General features: G+C 42.1%; 1 protein-coding gene across 1 annotated transcript in view; it reads right to left on the bottom strand.

The window, feature by feature from the left end:
• Window positions 1-9,859, bottom strand: part of LOC124719992 (sodium/potassium/calcium exchanger 3) — a 684,419-nt gene extending 674,560 nt beyond the window's left edge. Inside the window, exon 1 of the mRNA XM_047245220.1 lies at window positions 9,428-9,859. Within this exon, the coding sequence (XP_047101176.1) occupies window positions 9,428-9,452 (25 nt within the window). The 5' untranslated portion in view covers window positions 9,453-9,859. The remainder of the gene's footprint in view (window positions 1-9,427) is intronic.
• Window positions 9,860-15,750: the final 5,891 nt, after the last annotated feature.

Genomic DNA, 15,750 nt, shown 5'->3' with positions numbered 1-15,750 from the left:
ATTACACAAAACTGTATATGAATAATATGTTTACATTTTCTACTGATCACACTGTCATAGATACATAATTTTGTACAAGTGTTTCACCGTTGTAAATTATATAAAATACTGTTTGTGATAATAGCTGAAATTGTTTGCACTGTCGACTCTTTGATATAAGTGACGAACCTGCGACCCAAGAGACTAGCAGCTGGGTATTGTGTGTAGTTATTGTTACCCAAAGAAAGTAATTCATTACAGTGCCAGTTATAAAAAAAATTAATAATGATAGAAACGTAGACTGAATAAGGGAAGAAATTATTAGTTACGTAGCATCACTTCTTTCATTTTAAAAAGTGAACTGCAAAAAAAGTTACTTTTTGGGTTTAATCTCTTTTTTTACATCTTATGCAAGAACATGTATGTTACAACGTTCAGTTCAAACTCTGGAAGAGGTTGCCATCGTGCTGCAAAATGTTTCTGCTAGTCCAGAAACAAAATCTGTCATATGGTTTTTATCATTCTATACTCCAATCTATATACCAATTGCGCAAACGGTCGATATCGTGTTGATGTATGGCTATTGTGATCAAAATGCCGAACGGGCGTGTCCTGTGTGTGCTGCTCGGTATCCTGGACTACATCATCCAAGTGTCCGGACCGTTCGCCGGATAGTTACGTTATTTAAGGAAACAGGAAGTGTTCAGCCACATGTGAAACGTCAGCCACGACCTGCAACAAATGATGATCCCCAAGTAGGTGTTTTAGCTGCTGTCGCGGCTAATCCGCACATCAGTAGCAGACAAATTGCGCGAGAATCGGGAATCTCAAAAACGTCGGTGTTGAGAAACCTACATCAACATCGATTGAACCTGTACCATATTTCTACGCACCAGCAATTGCATGGCGACGACTTTGAACGTCGTGTACAGTTCTGCCACTGGGCACAAGAGAAATTACGGGACGATGACAGATTTTTTGCACGTGTTCTATTTAGCGACGAAGCGTCATTCACCAACAACAGTAACGTAAGCCGGCATAATACGCACTATTGGGCAACGGAAAATCCACGATGACTGCGACAAGTGGGACATCAGCGACCTTGGCGGGTTAATGTATGGCGCGGCATTATGGGAGGAAGGATAATTGGCCCCCATTTTATCGATGGCAATCCAAATGGTGCAATGTATGCTGATTTCCTACGTAATGTTCTACCGACGTTACTACAAGATGTTTCACAGCATGACAGAATGGCGATGTACTTCCAACATGATGGATGTCCGGCACATAGCTCACGTGCGGTTGAAGGGGTATTGAATAGCATATTCCGTGACAGGTGGATTGGTCGTCGAAGCACCATACCGTGGCCCGCACGTTCACCGGATCTGACGTCCCCGGATTTCTTTCTGTGGGGAAAGTTGAAGGATATTTGCAGTCGTGATCCACAGACAACGCCTGACAACATGCGTCAGCGCATTGTCAATGCTTGTACGAACATTATGGAAGGAGAACTACTTGCTGTTGAGAGGAATGTCGTTACACGTATTGCCAAATGCATTGCGGTTGACGGACATCATTTTGAGGATTTATTGCATTAATGTGATATTTACAGGTAATCTCGCTGTAACAGCATGCGTTCTCAGAAATGATAAGTTCACAAAGGTACATGTATCACATTGGAACAACCGAAATAAAATGTTCAAACGTACCTGCGTTCTGTATTTTAATTTAGAAAACCTACCTGTTACCAACTGTTCGTCTAAAATTGTGAGCCATATGTTTGTGGCTATTACAGCGCCATCTATCACCAAGCGAGAAAAGTGGTCCAACCAAAACATTCACATTTCTTTAAGTACTGCACGAATATGTAATGAAAATGGGGATTCCAATTTTTAAAAAAATGCAGTTTATATCCGTTTGACCTATGGCAGCGCCATCTAGCGGGCCAACCATAGCGCCATCTGGTGTCCCCTTCAAGCTAGACAAGTTCCTTTCTTTGTAGTTTTTTCGTTTGACGCTTATTTCGTGAGATATTTGGCCCGGTCACGATCAATGGACCACCCTGTATATGTAGTGTGTGTAGGTAGTAAGATTAAAAATGCAGGTAAGATAAAAAACAAGAAAAAAATTAAAAGACTTCAGTAACGCTTATGAATGAAAGGAAATATGTTGAGTTGTTTGATGTATGATGTAGGAGACGCCTGTCTTAGAAATTTTCAGAAGGAGCCACGAATCACAAAGTCTTTCAAAGAACTGGTGAGAAAAGAAAATTAATGGAAACAGTTGGACAGTAGCAATGCAAGTTCATAGCTCACATAATATGTCAGAATCAGTTCCTTGTAAAGACACTACTAGGAGCGATGCAAGGAGAGAAAGCATGAGAAATATTTTGATTTGCCTTTTTAAAAAAGCCATAAAAATGCTGAAATGTGTAAGTATGAGGAAACGAAGGAGTTAACTTGTAATAAATAGAGAGGAAGAGTTGTTATCATTCGAACCAGTTAAGACGAAGAGTAAAAAAATTGTAAACGTAAAATAGGCCTGATTTGTGAGCAGTAACCCACACAACTTTTGAGGGTAAAAGTGAGACTAAATTTTTCTTCAAAAATGTAAAGAAGTAAATAACTCAGTTTCAAACACACGTTCGATGTGAGGACAGGGAGACGGCTCATTTGAATATACTGATTTCAATTAATGGTCATAACACATCAAAAGGCTCACATTCTGCAGCACTGGATCACATTTTCAAAATTTTGACTGACTGCCATGTGGATGTACAAAACATTAGGTTCTGAGACTGCAAATTACAAAATGAGTCATGGAAAGAAGTAAAAATCAAGACGTTCAAACAGTAAATGGGGATGCACCAGCATCGTCTTCCTGATTGATTCAACCTCGGACCCTCACAAACGCTATTAAAATGAAAAACCTGAAAAAAACCACACACTCACACACACACACACACACACACACACACACACGTACATTCTAATTTGATCATAGCAAGTAAAAGAACAGGGAAGGTCCGATATAGACCCATGTGGAACCACCAGTTCTAATAGAAAGGCGCTGTATTTTATGGGAATTACTAACTGAAACACAAAACAGTGTCAAGTAATGTGAGGAACTAGAGTTACAAGCTAGTGCTTAAGTCTAAAAAGGAGATTAATAGTATGCTGATAGTTAATTCTTTTCTTTCTATGTTGGCATACTATGCTCATTGCTTTCAAATGACTGCATGTGCGATTTTGGACGGAATACATTGCATTTTGCAGTTACTGGGTAAAGAGTATGCAAAGTCTACTTACAGATCAATTATACACTCCTGGAAATGGAAAAAAGAACACATTGACACCGGTGTGTCAGACCCACCATACTTGCTCCGGACACTGCGAGAGGGCTGTACAAGCAATGATCACACGCACGGCACAGCGGACACACCAGGAACCGCGGTGTTGGCCGTCGAATGGCGCTAGCTGCGCAGCATTTGTGCACCGCCGCCGTCAGTGTCAGCCAGTTTGCCGTGGCATACGGAGCTCCATCGCAGTCTTTAACACTGGTAGCATGCCGCGACAGCGTGGACGTGAACCGTATGTGCAGTTGACGGACTTTGAGCGAGGGCGTATAGTGGGCATGCGGGAGGCCGGGTGGACGTACCGCCGAATTGCTCAACACGTGGGGCGTGAGGTCTCCACAGTACATCGATGTTGTCGCCAGTGGTCGGCGGAAGGTGCACGTGCCCGTCGACCTGGGACCGGACCGCAGCGACGCACGGATGCACGCCAAGACCGTAGGATCCTACGCAGTGCCGTAGGGGACCGCACCGCCACTTCCCAGCAAATTAGGGACACTGTTGCTCCTGGGGTATCGGCGAGGACCATTCGCAACCGTCTCCATGAAGCTGGGCTACGGTCCCGCACACCGTTAGGCCGTCTTCCGCTCACGCCCCAACATCGTGCAGCCCGCCTCCAGTGGTGTCGCGACAGGCGTGAATGGAGGGACGAATGGAGACGTGTCGTCTTCAGCGATGAGAGTCGCTTCTGCCTTGGTGCCAATGATGGTCGTATGCGTGTTTGGCGCCGTGCAGGTGAGCGCCACAATCAGGACTGCATACGACCGAGGCACACAGGGCCAACACCCGGCATCATGGTGTGGGGAGCGATCTCCTACACTGGCCGTACACCACTGGTGATCGTCGAGGGGACACTGAATAGTGCACGGTACATCCAAACCGTCATCGAACCCATCGTTCTACCATTCCTAGGCCGGCAAGGGAACTTGCTGTTCCAACAGGACAGTGCACGTCCGCATGTATCCCGTGCCACCCAACGTGCTCTAGAAGGTGTAAGTCAACTACCCTGGCCAGCAAGATCTCCGGATCTGTCCCCCATTGAGCATGTTTGGGACTGGATGAAGCGTCGTCTCACGCGGTCTGCACGTCCAGCACGAACGCTGGTCCAACTGAGGCGCCAGGTGGAAATGGCATGGCAAGCCGTTCCACAGGACTACATCCAGCATCTCTACGATCGTCTCCATGGGAGAATAGCAGCCTGCATTGCTGCGAAAGGTGGATATACACTGTACTAGTGCCGACATTGTGCATGCTCTGTTGCCTGTGTCTATGTGCCTGTGGTTCTGTCAGTGTGATCATGTGATGTATCTGACCCCAGGAATGTGTCAATAAAGTTTCCCCTTCCTGGGACAATGAATTCACGGTGTTCTTATTTCAATTTCCAGGAGTGTATATGTGAAGAATTCAACAGAGCTCCACTTTCGTAATGCTTCAAATCCTCAAATGCCCAACTGCACTGAGGTTTCCCACATTTTCCCTAAATTCTAGGATGTTTACAGCTGATATGACTCTCTGTCCATCATGTACAGTACATTAAATCTTGACATATGAAGAAGCGCATTCAGTGGCGCTGTACGACTTCGATTGACTGTATGGGTCCACACAACATAGTATAATGATACTTAATAACTCAGGAAGAGGACATAAATAATGAACAATGTAACGCAATAGTTTTGTTCCTGAATTATTTTGGCCATGGGCCCTCACAAATGCCATTGAAATAGACAAAAGCTTAATGAAATAAAAAAAAATATTGATTCCAAAAGAGAAGGTGAAAAGTTGAGACCTGACATAGAACCTAGTGGAACCACACATTGCACAGAAAATGGCACTGTATATCTGGATATGCCTACCAGCATAGCGCCATTCTGTTAAGTAAGATGTGGCAATCAGGATTTCGAGGTAGCGTGATAAAGAGATAGATGATTCCCTTTTCGTCTGTATTCACGTCCACTGCATAAAACTGTAAGCGGCTCCTGGGGTTCACAGCAGTCAACTTGAATGCAATACATCAAATTATGCTCACTTTGCATATATCTATTAACCTCGATGCAGTTCACAGACGTGAATATTGACACTCTATAGGCGAATGTTTCTGTTGAAAAAGTCAGTGAATTAAGAGTTATTTGCATTCTGGAGTAAGACGGTTCAAATCATGGCCTTAGCTTTTTCTCCATTTCTGATTACATGATTGTCAACAGGAAATAACACTGTAATCTTACTTTTTTCTTTGCAGTTCGTTTTAGTATATAGAGCTCCATTTATGGTCCTTAAACACAAAAAACAGTACACAACACTCATTTGCATTGTGGCACCTTGTCAATTTTTTTCTGTCCATCGTAGCGATCTACACAATATTTTCAAATGAACTGAATAGCTGTAAACTGGTTTGGTGAATAAATAAGGTAAAAAAATTGTAGTAATAGTGGTGTGGCATATTAGTCTCCGTATTAAGTGAGCTGTGAGGAATTGACAAAAATTTTAACTGGACAATAGCATTCCAATTTGACTTCAGATGCATATGAGAATAGTTGTAGCCTAATAAAGAACACTGTGGAACTATGCCCTCTGCAGAAAAGACCGCTTTCTTCGAAATGATTAGCAGCGTTACGTTATACCATTAAGTATAACAAGTAGGTTATTAAATAAGATTAATACTGACCCAATAGCGAACTTTTCTCGTTTCCCACACTCATGGTACTAAATTGTAAATGTCAACCTTTTTCCACGACAGCCTGCGCGAATTGTGGATAGAATAGGTGGTACTTCACTCGTGATTTATCAGCATTAAGCAAGGAATATGTATGTATTGGTTTTCTACGTCCAGAAATCACTGGAAGCCATCCAGAGATAAAAAGATAAAGGCTCAGAAACAATACAAAGACGAATAAAAATCAATTTCAAATTTGATTGCAAACAAAATAACAGAAAATTAGGGCCCAGGTAGACCCTTGTGGAACTTTCGACTCTGCATAAAAGGCGCCAACTTTAAGGAAATCGGTATCAGCACAGTATTAGAGTACATTATAAAGCAAGGAATCAGTGATTTCGAGGCAGTACTAAACACAAGCCTAATAGCAAAGCTGTTGCCAATATATATTTTTTCGATGTGGACATTCATTGCATAAAATTTCGTAGGGCTTATATTTTTTCGAATTATGAAAACGGAATACGTTGTATTTTCCACCTACTGCTTGACGGATAATACATTAATGAAAATTCATTGACTTCGATAAAAAAAATCTACATTTGGTGAGACAGCGCTTGAAATGACCGTCCTCTTACCCCCCCCCCCTCCATCACCGCCCTATCAAAATTTAGGTTTTCTGTTTTTTTTTGTTTTTTGTTTTTTTTTTCTTTTTTTTAATTCCCTTAAATTTAATGCTGGTATGATTTCCTTGAAAAGTTTAGGGTCGATTTAATTTCCCCATACTTCTCCTATCAAGCTTGCATTCCATCTGTAATGGCCTAGTTGTCGATGGTGCACGGAACGCAAAATTTCCTTCGTTAGTTTTAAAATATGGAGCTTTGTTAATGGTTGTAAAATACACAGAAATTCGTGTCAACTTGATTGTATGACTGTTTCTTATGTTAAACCATCTTATTCAATGACACACACGCAACACTTCGGTTTTCAGATTGAATATCTCGAAAACAATCTGTGTATAAGTAAGATACGAAACCTTTACTAATCTCTCAGTGCTGTAATACATCATAAAACAACTTCCAAAGCGTACTTTGCGAATGAGTTACTGGGTTGAATATTTAACGTGTAGCGTGTAGGCGAGAAAAGGTTTAGAAATGGTTCGGATTGTCCTTAAAGTTTGTTGGAAGTCGCTAAGTGCATTCATTATCAAACAGTAGATGAATATAGTCTGGCTAATTTGCGCTCCTTTTCAAGCAGAAGCAAGATTTCACACATCTGAATGTTTATCTCATATCTCCTGAACATGTGCCGTATAATGATATAATTTTTCAGGCACATGCAGATGTGTTTATGAATATCTACTGCAAAATGTGTATTGCGAAAAGAGTTTGTGGTAAAGCAATAATAAATTGACACGCAATGCTTGGTGTTGGAGTTTTACTGCATGAACGACGGAAATATAGTAAGCGATAGTGTTTCCTACTTTCATTATTTTGTGGGGATTGTCGGCGAGACAAAAGTTTCGAAAAGTTTTCAAATTATGTGTAAAGTTTGTGCCAAGTCGCAAAGTGCTCTCGTTATAAAATACTGTGTGAGTATAGTGTGGGTAATTTTCGCGCATTGAGTTGCTCAGCTTCGAGACACACACGAACTTTCTAGCTTTAATACTTGATCTATTGCGTTGCACCTTCAACGAAAGCTTATGCGTTCTAATGAGTACATTATGAAAGTTTTTTGAAATTTTTAAATTCGTTCAGTAATTTTATGAAATACTGAAAATCGATTTTTTATTGCACTGTTTTATCAGTACAGTGACATACATTTGTTATTCTGATATCTGGAATATTCGAGTGTTATTAAAATTTTAAATTTTATTTTTAAAATACTGCTATTACGATGAAGTTCGCAGACTACGTTTGCTAAGATGATTCTACAGTTCTGTCATTTGACACCGTAATTGCAGCAACATATTGACAACGCTGGCAGAACAAGAGCTTGTAAGTTACAATCAGTCATTTTATGCTCGTATCACATAGATCGACGGTGACATGACTAAGATGAACAAGATCGTGAAAAATAAAATAAAAAAAAGAGTGTAATTTGCTTCCAAGCGAGTACTGCTGCAGTTAAGGACTCGAATACAGCGCCGTGTGGAATCAGACATTTCAGTAGATACGAGGGTGTCGAGGTGGTATTCAAGGCTAAACGCGAGATTAACAGTAAGCGCTGTATTTAATTGTACTTTTTAAAATTCGTTCAGTAATTTTATGAAATACTGAAAATCAAATTTTTCTTGCACTGTTTTATCAGTTCAGTGACATACACTTGTTATTCTGATATTAGGAACATTTTGGGTATTATCAAAATTTGAAATTTTAGTTTTAAAATACTGCTATTACACACTAGGTTTCCTAACATTATTCTACAGTACTATCATTTGACACCGTAATTGCAGCAACATATTGATAACGCTGGCAGAACAAGAGCTTGTAAGATACAATCAATCATTTTATGCTCGTATCACATAGATCGACGGTGGCATGACTAAGATGAACAAGATCGTGAAAAATAAAATAAAAAAAAGAGTGTAATTTGCTTCCAAGCGAGTACTGCTGCAGTTAAGGACTCGAATACAGCGCCGTGTGGAATCAGACATTTCAGTAGATACGAGGATGTTTTATCAGTTCAGTGACATACACTTGTTATTCTGATATTAGGAACATTTTGGGTATTATTAAAATTTGAAATTTTAGTTTTAAAATACTGCTATTGCACACTAGGTTTCCTAACATTATTCTACAGTTCTATCATTTGACACCGTAATTGCAGCAACATATTGACAACGCTGGCAAAACAAGAGCTTGTAAGATACAATCAATCATTTTATGCTCGTATCACATAGATCGACGGTGGCATGACTAAGATGAGCAATATCGTGAAAAATAAAATAAAAAAAAGAGTTTAAGAACCTTCAACATCGCAATCGAGGCGGGTTTTTAGTTTTTTGATGTAAAGAGTATAATTTGTTTCCAAGCGAGTATTGCTGCAGTTAAGGACTGTAATACAGCGCCGTGTGGAATCAGACATTTCAGTAGAGCAGTATTGAAGTCTAAACGGGAGATTAACAGCAAACGCTGTACTTAACTGTATTTTTTTGCGGATTCACATTCATTGCTCAAAATTGTAAGTTCGAACCGCTTTTTTTATGATCAACAATGTGCAAAAGGTCTGAGTATCAGTTTTTTAGTATGACAAGAAGTCACTGTAAGTGACGTGCAGTTGACAACACTTGTCACTATCTAAAGAACGGTTCAGCTTGGCAACGAGTCTCGAATATTTCGATCGAAGACGTCATTGTATTCGATAGTACGTCAAAGAGTTAGTGAGGGAAGAAGCCAAGAAGAAACGAGAGGGTGGGAGGAAAAATTTTGAAAAATTCGTGTACTTACCTTCGTCCTGTTCCACACCTTCCATCACGCAAGGTCAGCACCAGCAACGTCCAGGATTTCCCTTGAACTTGGAAGTCGCCAACAGGTGGATTCTTTTTTTTCCGGTGGTTTTTTCCCGCTCACACGTCACAGTTTTTCTTTCCGCTTTTTATTCGGGTGATCTGTAACACTCCGCCTCGTACAACGGCGAACGACGTGAGATAACAAAGATCGTCTCAGCTACTACCGGTCGGCGTAATGCGCGTGTATCGGAGTATTGGCACAAACAAGCCGCGGTTTTCGAAACGACGCGCCCGGTTCTCCGCTGGTTGCCGCATACGGGAGACAGTCGGGGGGGCTGCGAGAAGCGAGAGCGCGTGCGCGTGTGTATGCGTGTCGCTGTTTTCGACCGCCGATTTCGACTCGGCGAAGCGGCGAGGTGTAGGCTGCGATGCGCCCGAAAGGGACTGTGGATGCACGGGCTCGCGAATGAGTCCGCGTCTCGACCGCGAGCGCCGCGCGCGACTATCGATATATATCGCCGCCGCCGCTATCGATCGAGCGGGCGCTCCCTGGCTGTACGTCGACTCGCACGCAGAGTGTTAGATTAGATTACATTAATACTAGTTCCATGGATCATGAATACGATATTTCGTAATGATGTGGAACGAGTCGAATTTTCCAATACATGACATAATTAGGTTAATTTAACAACATACTTAAGTTGATATAACAACTTTATTTTTTTGTGTTTTTTTGTTTTCTTTATTTTTTATTTTTATTTTTTTTAAATATTTTTGTTTTTTTTCTTTTTTTCCTTAATTTATATCTAAAAATTCCTCTATGGAGTAGAAGGAGTTGTCGTTCAGAAATTCTTTTAATTTCTTCTTAAATACTTGTTGGTTATCTGTCAGACTTTTGATACTATTTGGTAAGTGACCAAAGACTTTAGTGCCAGTATAATTCACCCCTTTCTGTGCCAAAGTTAGATTTAATCTTGAATAGTGAAGATCGTCCTTTCTCCTAGTATTGTAGTTATGCACACTGCTATTACTTTTGAATTGGGTTTGGTTGTTAATAACAAATTTCATAAGAGGGTATATATACTGAGAAGCTACTGTGAATATCCCTAGATCCTTAAATAAATGTCTGCAGGATGATCTTGGGTGGACTCCAGCTATTATTCTGATTACACGCTTTTGTGCAATAAATACTTTATTCCTCAGTGATGAATTACCCCAAAATATGATGCCATATGCCAGCAGTGAGTGAAAATAGGCGTAGTAAGCTAATTTACTAAGATGTTTATCACCAAAATTTGCAGTGACCCTTATTGCATAAGTAGCTGAACTCAAACGTTTCAGCAGATCATCAATGTGTTTCTTCCAATTTAATCTCTCATCAATGGACACACCTAAAAATTTTGAATATTCTACCTTAGCTATATGCTTCTGATTAAGGTCTATATTTATTAATGGCGTCATACCATTCACTGTACAGAACTGTATGTACTGTGTCTTATCAAAATTCAGTGAGAGTCCGTTTACAAGGAACCACTTAGCAATTTTCTGAAAGACAGTATTGACAATTTCAACTGTTAATTCTTGTTTCTCAGGTGTGATTACTATACTTGTATCATCAGGAAAGAGAACTAACTTTGCCTCTTCATGAATATAGAATGGCAAGTCATTAATATATAATAAGAACAACAAAGGACCCAAGACCGACCCTTGTGGAACCCCATTCTTGATAGTTCCCCAGTTTCACTTGTTTGTACGAGGGTGGTTTGCAAAGTTCTACATGAGATTAGATTAGATTAGTTTTTCGTTCCATAGAGCCGTGCTGTTTTTTTTTTTTTTTAATTTTGGAAATGGAAGAGGATGTAGATGATGATGAAATGGGAGATACGATACTGCGTGAAGAGTTCGACAGAGCACTGAAAGACCTGAGTCGTAACAAAGCCCCTGGAAGTAGACAACATTCCAATAGAACTACTGACGGCCTTGGGAGAGCCAGTCCTGACAAAACTCTACCATCTACGCTCCAAACAAATACTTTCAGAAAAGACTTCCTGACACTTAAATCTATACTCGATGTTAACAAATCTCTCTTCTTAAGAAACGCTATCCTTTCCATTGCCACTCTACATTTTATATCCTCTCTACTTCGACCATCATCAGTTATTTTGCTCCCCAAATAGCAAAACTCATCTACTACTTTAAGTGTCTCATTTCCTAATCTAATTCCCTCAGCATCGCCCAACTTAATTCGACTACATCCCATTATCCTCGATTCGCTTTTGTTGATGTTCATCTTATATCCTCCTTTCAAGACACTCTCCATTCCGTTCAATTGCTCTTCCAAGTCCTTTGCTGTCTCTGACAGAATTACAATGTCATCGGCGAACCTCAAACTTTTTATTTCTTCTCCATGGATTTTAATACCTGTAGTCAAGAAATTGTCACTAAGCAGTGCACGTCAGATATGAAATACACACATCAAAAAAGTTTTGCATCGCCCCAGTTCCCAGAACTCCAGAAAACAACGTTGACTGTGGATATTGTATCACAGACACGGTCCCTTTGACAGTTCAGAGGTGTCACTATACTCGCCCAGAGATGTAAACAACCATGCATGAGCAGCGCCTATTAGACGGAGGGGGTCCGACAGCCGATCAGTTCCAGTCATTGCACCAGGAAGGAGGTACACGGCTCGTGTTGTCTGGAGTTCAACCGTGCCTAGACGGTCAATACCGCGGTTCGATCGCGTCCGCATTGTTACTTTGTGCCAGGAAGGGCTCTCAACAAAGGAAGTGTCCAGGCGTCTCGGAATGAACCAAAGCGATGTTGTTCGGATAAGGAGGAGATACAGACAAAACTGTCGATGACATGCCTCACTCAGGCCGCCCGAGGGCTACTACTGCAGTGGATGACCGCCACCTACGGGTTATGGCTCGGAGGAACCCTGACAGCAACGCCACCATGTTGAACGATGCTTTTCGTGCAGACACAGGACGTCGTGTTACGACTCAAACTGTGGGCAATAGGATGCGTGATGTGGAACTTCACTTCCGACGTCCACGGAGAGGTCCATCTTTGCAACCAGGACACAGTGCAGCGCGGTACAGACGGGCCCAACAACATGCCGAATAGACCGCTCAGAATTGGCATCAGCTTCTCTTCACCGATGACTGTCGCATGTACCTTCAACCAGACAATTGTCTGAGACGTGTTTGCAGGGAATTCGGTCAGGCTGAACGCCTTAGACACACTGTCCAGCGAGTGGAGCAAGGCGGAGGTTCCCTGCTGTTTTGGGGTGGCATTATGTGACGCCGACGTACGCCGCTGTTGGTCATGGAAGGCGCCGTAACGGCTGTATGATACGTGAATGCCATCCTTCGACCGACAGTGCAACCGTAATTGCAGCATCTTGGAGAGGCATTGGTCTTCATGGACGACAATTCGCGCCCCCCATCGGGCACATCTTGTGAATGACTTCCTTCAGGATAACGACATCGCTCGAATAAGGTGGCCGGCATGTTCTCCAGACATAAGACCCTATCGCACATGCCCGGGATAGATGGGCTGTTTATGGACGTCGTGACCCACCAACCACTCTGAGGGAACTACGCCGCGGTGGCCGTGCGGTTCTGGCGCTGCAGTCCGGAACCGCGGGACTGCTACGGTCGCAGGTTCGAATCCTGCCTCGGGCATGGGTGTGTGTGATGTCCTTAGGTTAGTTAGGTTTAAGTAGTTCTAAGTTCTAGGGGACTTATGACCTAAGATGTTGAGTCCCATAGTGCTCTGAGCCATTTGATTTTTTTTGGAACTACGCCGAATCGCCGTTGAGGAGTGGGACAATCTGGACCAACAGTGCCTTGATGAACTTGTGGACAGTGTGCCACGACGAATACAGGGATGCATAAATGCAAGAGGACGTCCTACTGGGTATTAGAGGTACCGGTGTGTACAGCAATCTGGACCACCAGCTCTGAAGGTCCCGCTGTATGTTGGTACAACATGCAATGTGTGATTTTATTAGCAATAAAAAGGGCCGAAGTGATGTTCGTTTTGAACTCTATTCCAATTTTCTGTACAGGTTCGGGAACTCTCGGAACCGACTTGATGCAAAACTTTTTTTGATGTGTGTACTATACAACGCCTCCGCGATGCCAAGAGTAAGAATATCTGGAAAGCTAGCGGCGTTTCTCGTATACCGAAATAGCAATAAAAGCAGAGACCGTATAGGATCACCTACGGATAACGTCAAATTTCAGCAGCTAACAGTCGCACATACAGAACTGTGTGTAGTCATACACGCAACAAGACCCATATCGAGTTAGTCGTTTACGAATACAGATGACTGTTTTGATTTTATCCATACTGGAAGAGAGGTCGTGGTTGTGAATGTTCAACGTTAAAAAATATATCGGCTCAACCACTTGTTTATAGTGCAAAACACTAAGATTGACGCGTTTCGGAAGTCAAGCTTCCATCATCAGAATAATAAAAAGTAAAAGAGCCTGTTGAAACTGGCTAAAATGGAACATGCACTAGGCACAATAAAACGTCGTTTTAGTTTTATTATCAGTTTTATTGTGCCTAGTGCATGTTGCATTTTAGCCAGTTTTAACAGACTCTTTTACTTTTTATTATTCTGATGATGGAAGCTTGACTTCCGAAACGCGTCAATCTTAGTGTTTTGCACTATAAACAAGTGGTTGAGCCGATATTTTTTTTTTAACATTAAGACAGGTGACTGTAATAAATAGTTAATTTCTCGACCGCTGCCGTTAGTTCCTTTCTCACACCTTAGAAAGGTTTGTCCTAAACGCTGAAGGCTGTTATTCTCTGCGTATGTAAAGTAAATGTTCTGGTTTGATCGGCTGGTCATTGGTGTACGTACACCGGGATGTCGAAAGTCAGGGGAGAGCGATACAGACACACACGGATGGCTGTAGTATCACTTACACGAGGTATGGAAGGGCAGTGCGTTGTCGGAACTGCCTTTTGTTCTCAGGTGATTGGTGTGAAAAGGCTTCCAACCTGGGTATGGCGTCAGGATGGGAATCAACAGACTTTGGACACAGAGTGGTAATTGGCTCTACACATGTGGGGTATTCCATTTCGGAATTCGTTAGCGAATTCAGTATTGCGGGATTCACAGTGTCGAAAGTGAGCCGAGAATATCAGATTTGAAGCATTACCTGTCATCAAGATGAGCAAGATGTATGAGACAGCCGAAATACCACCAGACTTCAGGAAGAATATAACAATTCCAATCCCAAAGAAAGCAGGTGTTGACAGGTGTGAAAATTACCGAACTATCAGTTCAATAAGTGACAGCTGCAAAATACTAACACAAATTCTTTACAGACGAATGGAAGAAATAGTAGAAGCCGACCTCAGGGAAGATCAGTTTGGATTCCGTAGGAATGTTGGAACACGTGAGGCAATACTGACCCTACGACTTAGAAGAAAGATTAAGGAAAGGCAAACCTACGTTTCTAGCATTTGTAGACTTAGAGAAAGCTTTTGACAACGTTAACTGGAATACTCTCTTTCAAATTCTGAAGGTAGCAGGGGTAAAATACAGGCAGCGAAAGGCTATTTACACTTCGTCCAGAAACCAGATGGCAGTTACAAGAGTCGAGGGACACGAAAGGGAAGCAGTGGTTGGGAAGGGAGTGGGACAGGGTTGTAGCCTCTCCCCGATGTTATTCAATCTGTATATTGAGCAAGCAGTAAAGGAAACAAAAGAAAAATTCGGAGTTGGAATTAAAATTCATGGAGAAGAAATAAAAACTGTGAGGTTCGCCGATGACATTGTAATTCTGTCGGACACAGCAAAGGACCTGGAAGAGCAGCTGAACGGAATGGACAGTGTCTTGAAAGGAGGATATAAGATGAACATCAACAAAAGCAAAACGAGGGTAATGGCCGGCCGGTGTGGCCGTGCGGTTCTAGGCGCTTCAGTCCGGAACCGCGTGACCGCTACGGTCGCAGGTTCGAATCCTGCCTCGGGCATGGATGTGCGTGATGTCATTAGGTTAGTTAGGTTTAAGCAGTTCTAAGTTCTAGGGGACTGATGACCTCAGATGCCAAGTTCCATAGTGCTCAGAGCCATTTGAACCATTTGAATCTTCGATCTCTGTTACCAGCAACTACTCGAGAATGTGTCCAGATGAACATTTTCCATTACTGTTTTCCGTGTCCGCCCCCGGTAGCTGAGAGGTCAGCTCAACAGAATGTCTATCCTAAGGGCCCGTGATCGATTCTCGGCTGGGTCAGATGCAGGGTGTCCGAAAAGACTTTCCCAGATTACATAAATCGATAACGCAGGCT

The sequence above is a fragment of the Schistocerca piceifrons genome, chromosome 11, assembly GCF_021461385.2.
Source record: "Schistocerca piceifrons isolate TAMUIC-IGC-003096 chromosome 11, iqSchPice1.1, whole genome shotgun sequence".
NCBI classification, from domain to species: domain Eukaryota; kingdom Metazoa; phylum Arthropoda; class Insecta; order Orthoptera; family Acrididae; genus Schistocerca; species Schistocerca piceifrons.
The sequence above is the reverse complement of the archived record's forward strand: the minus strand, read 5'-3'. Positions and strand labels throughout refer to the sequence as shown.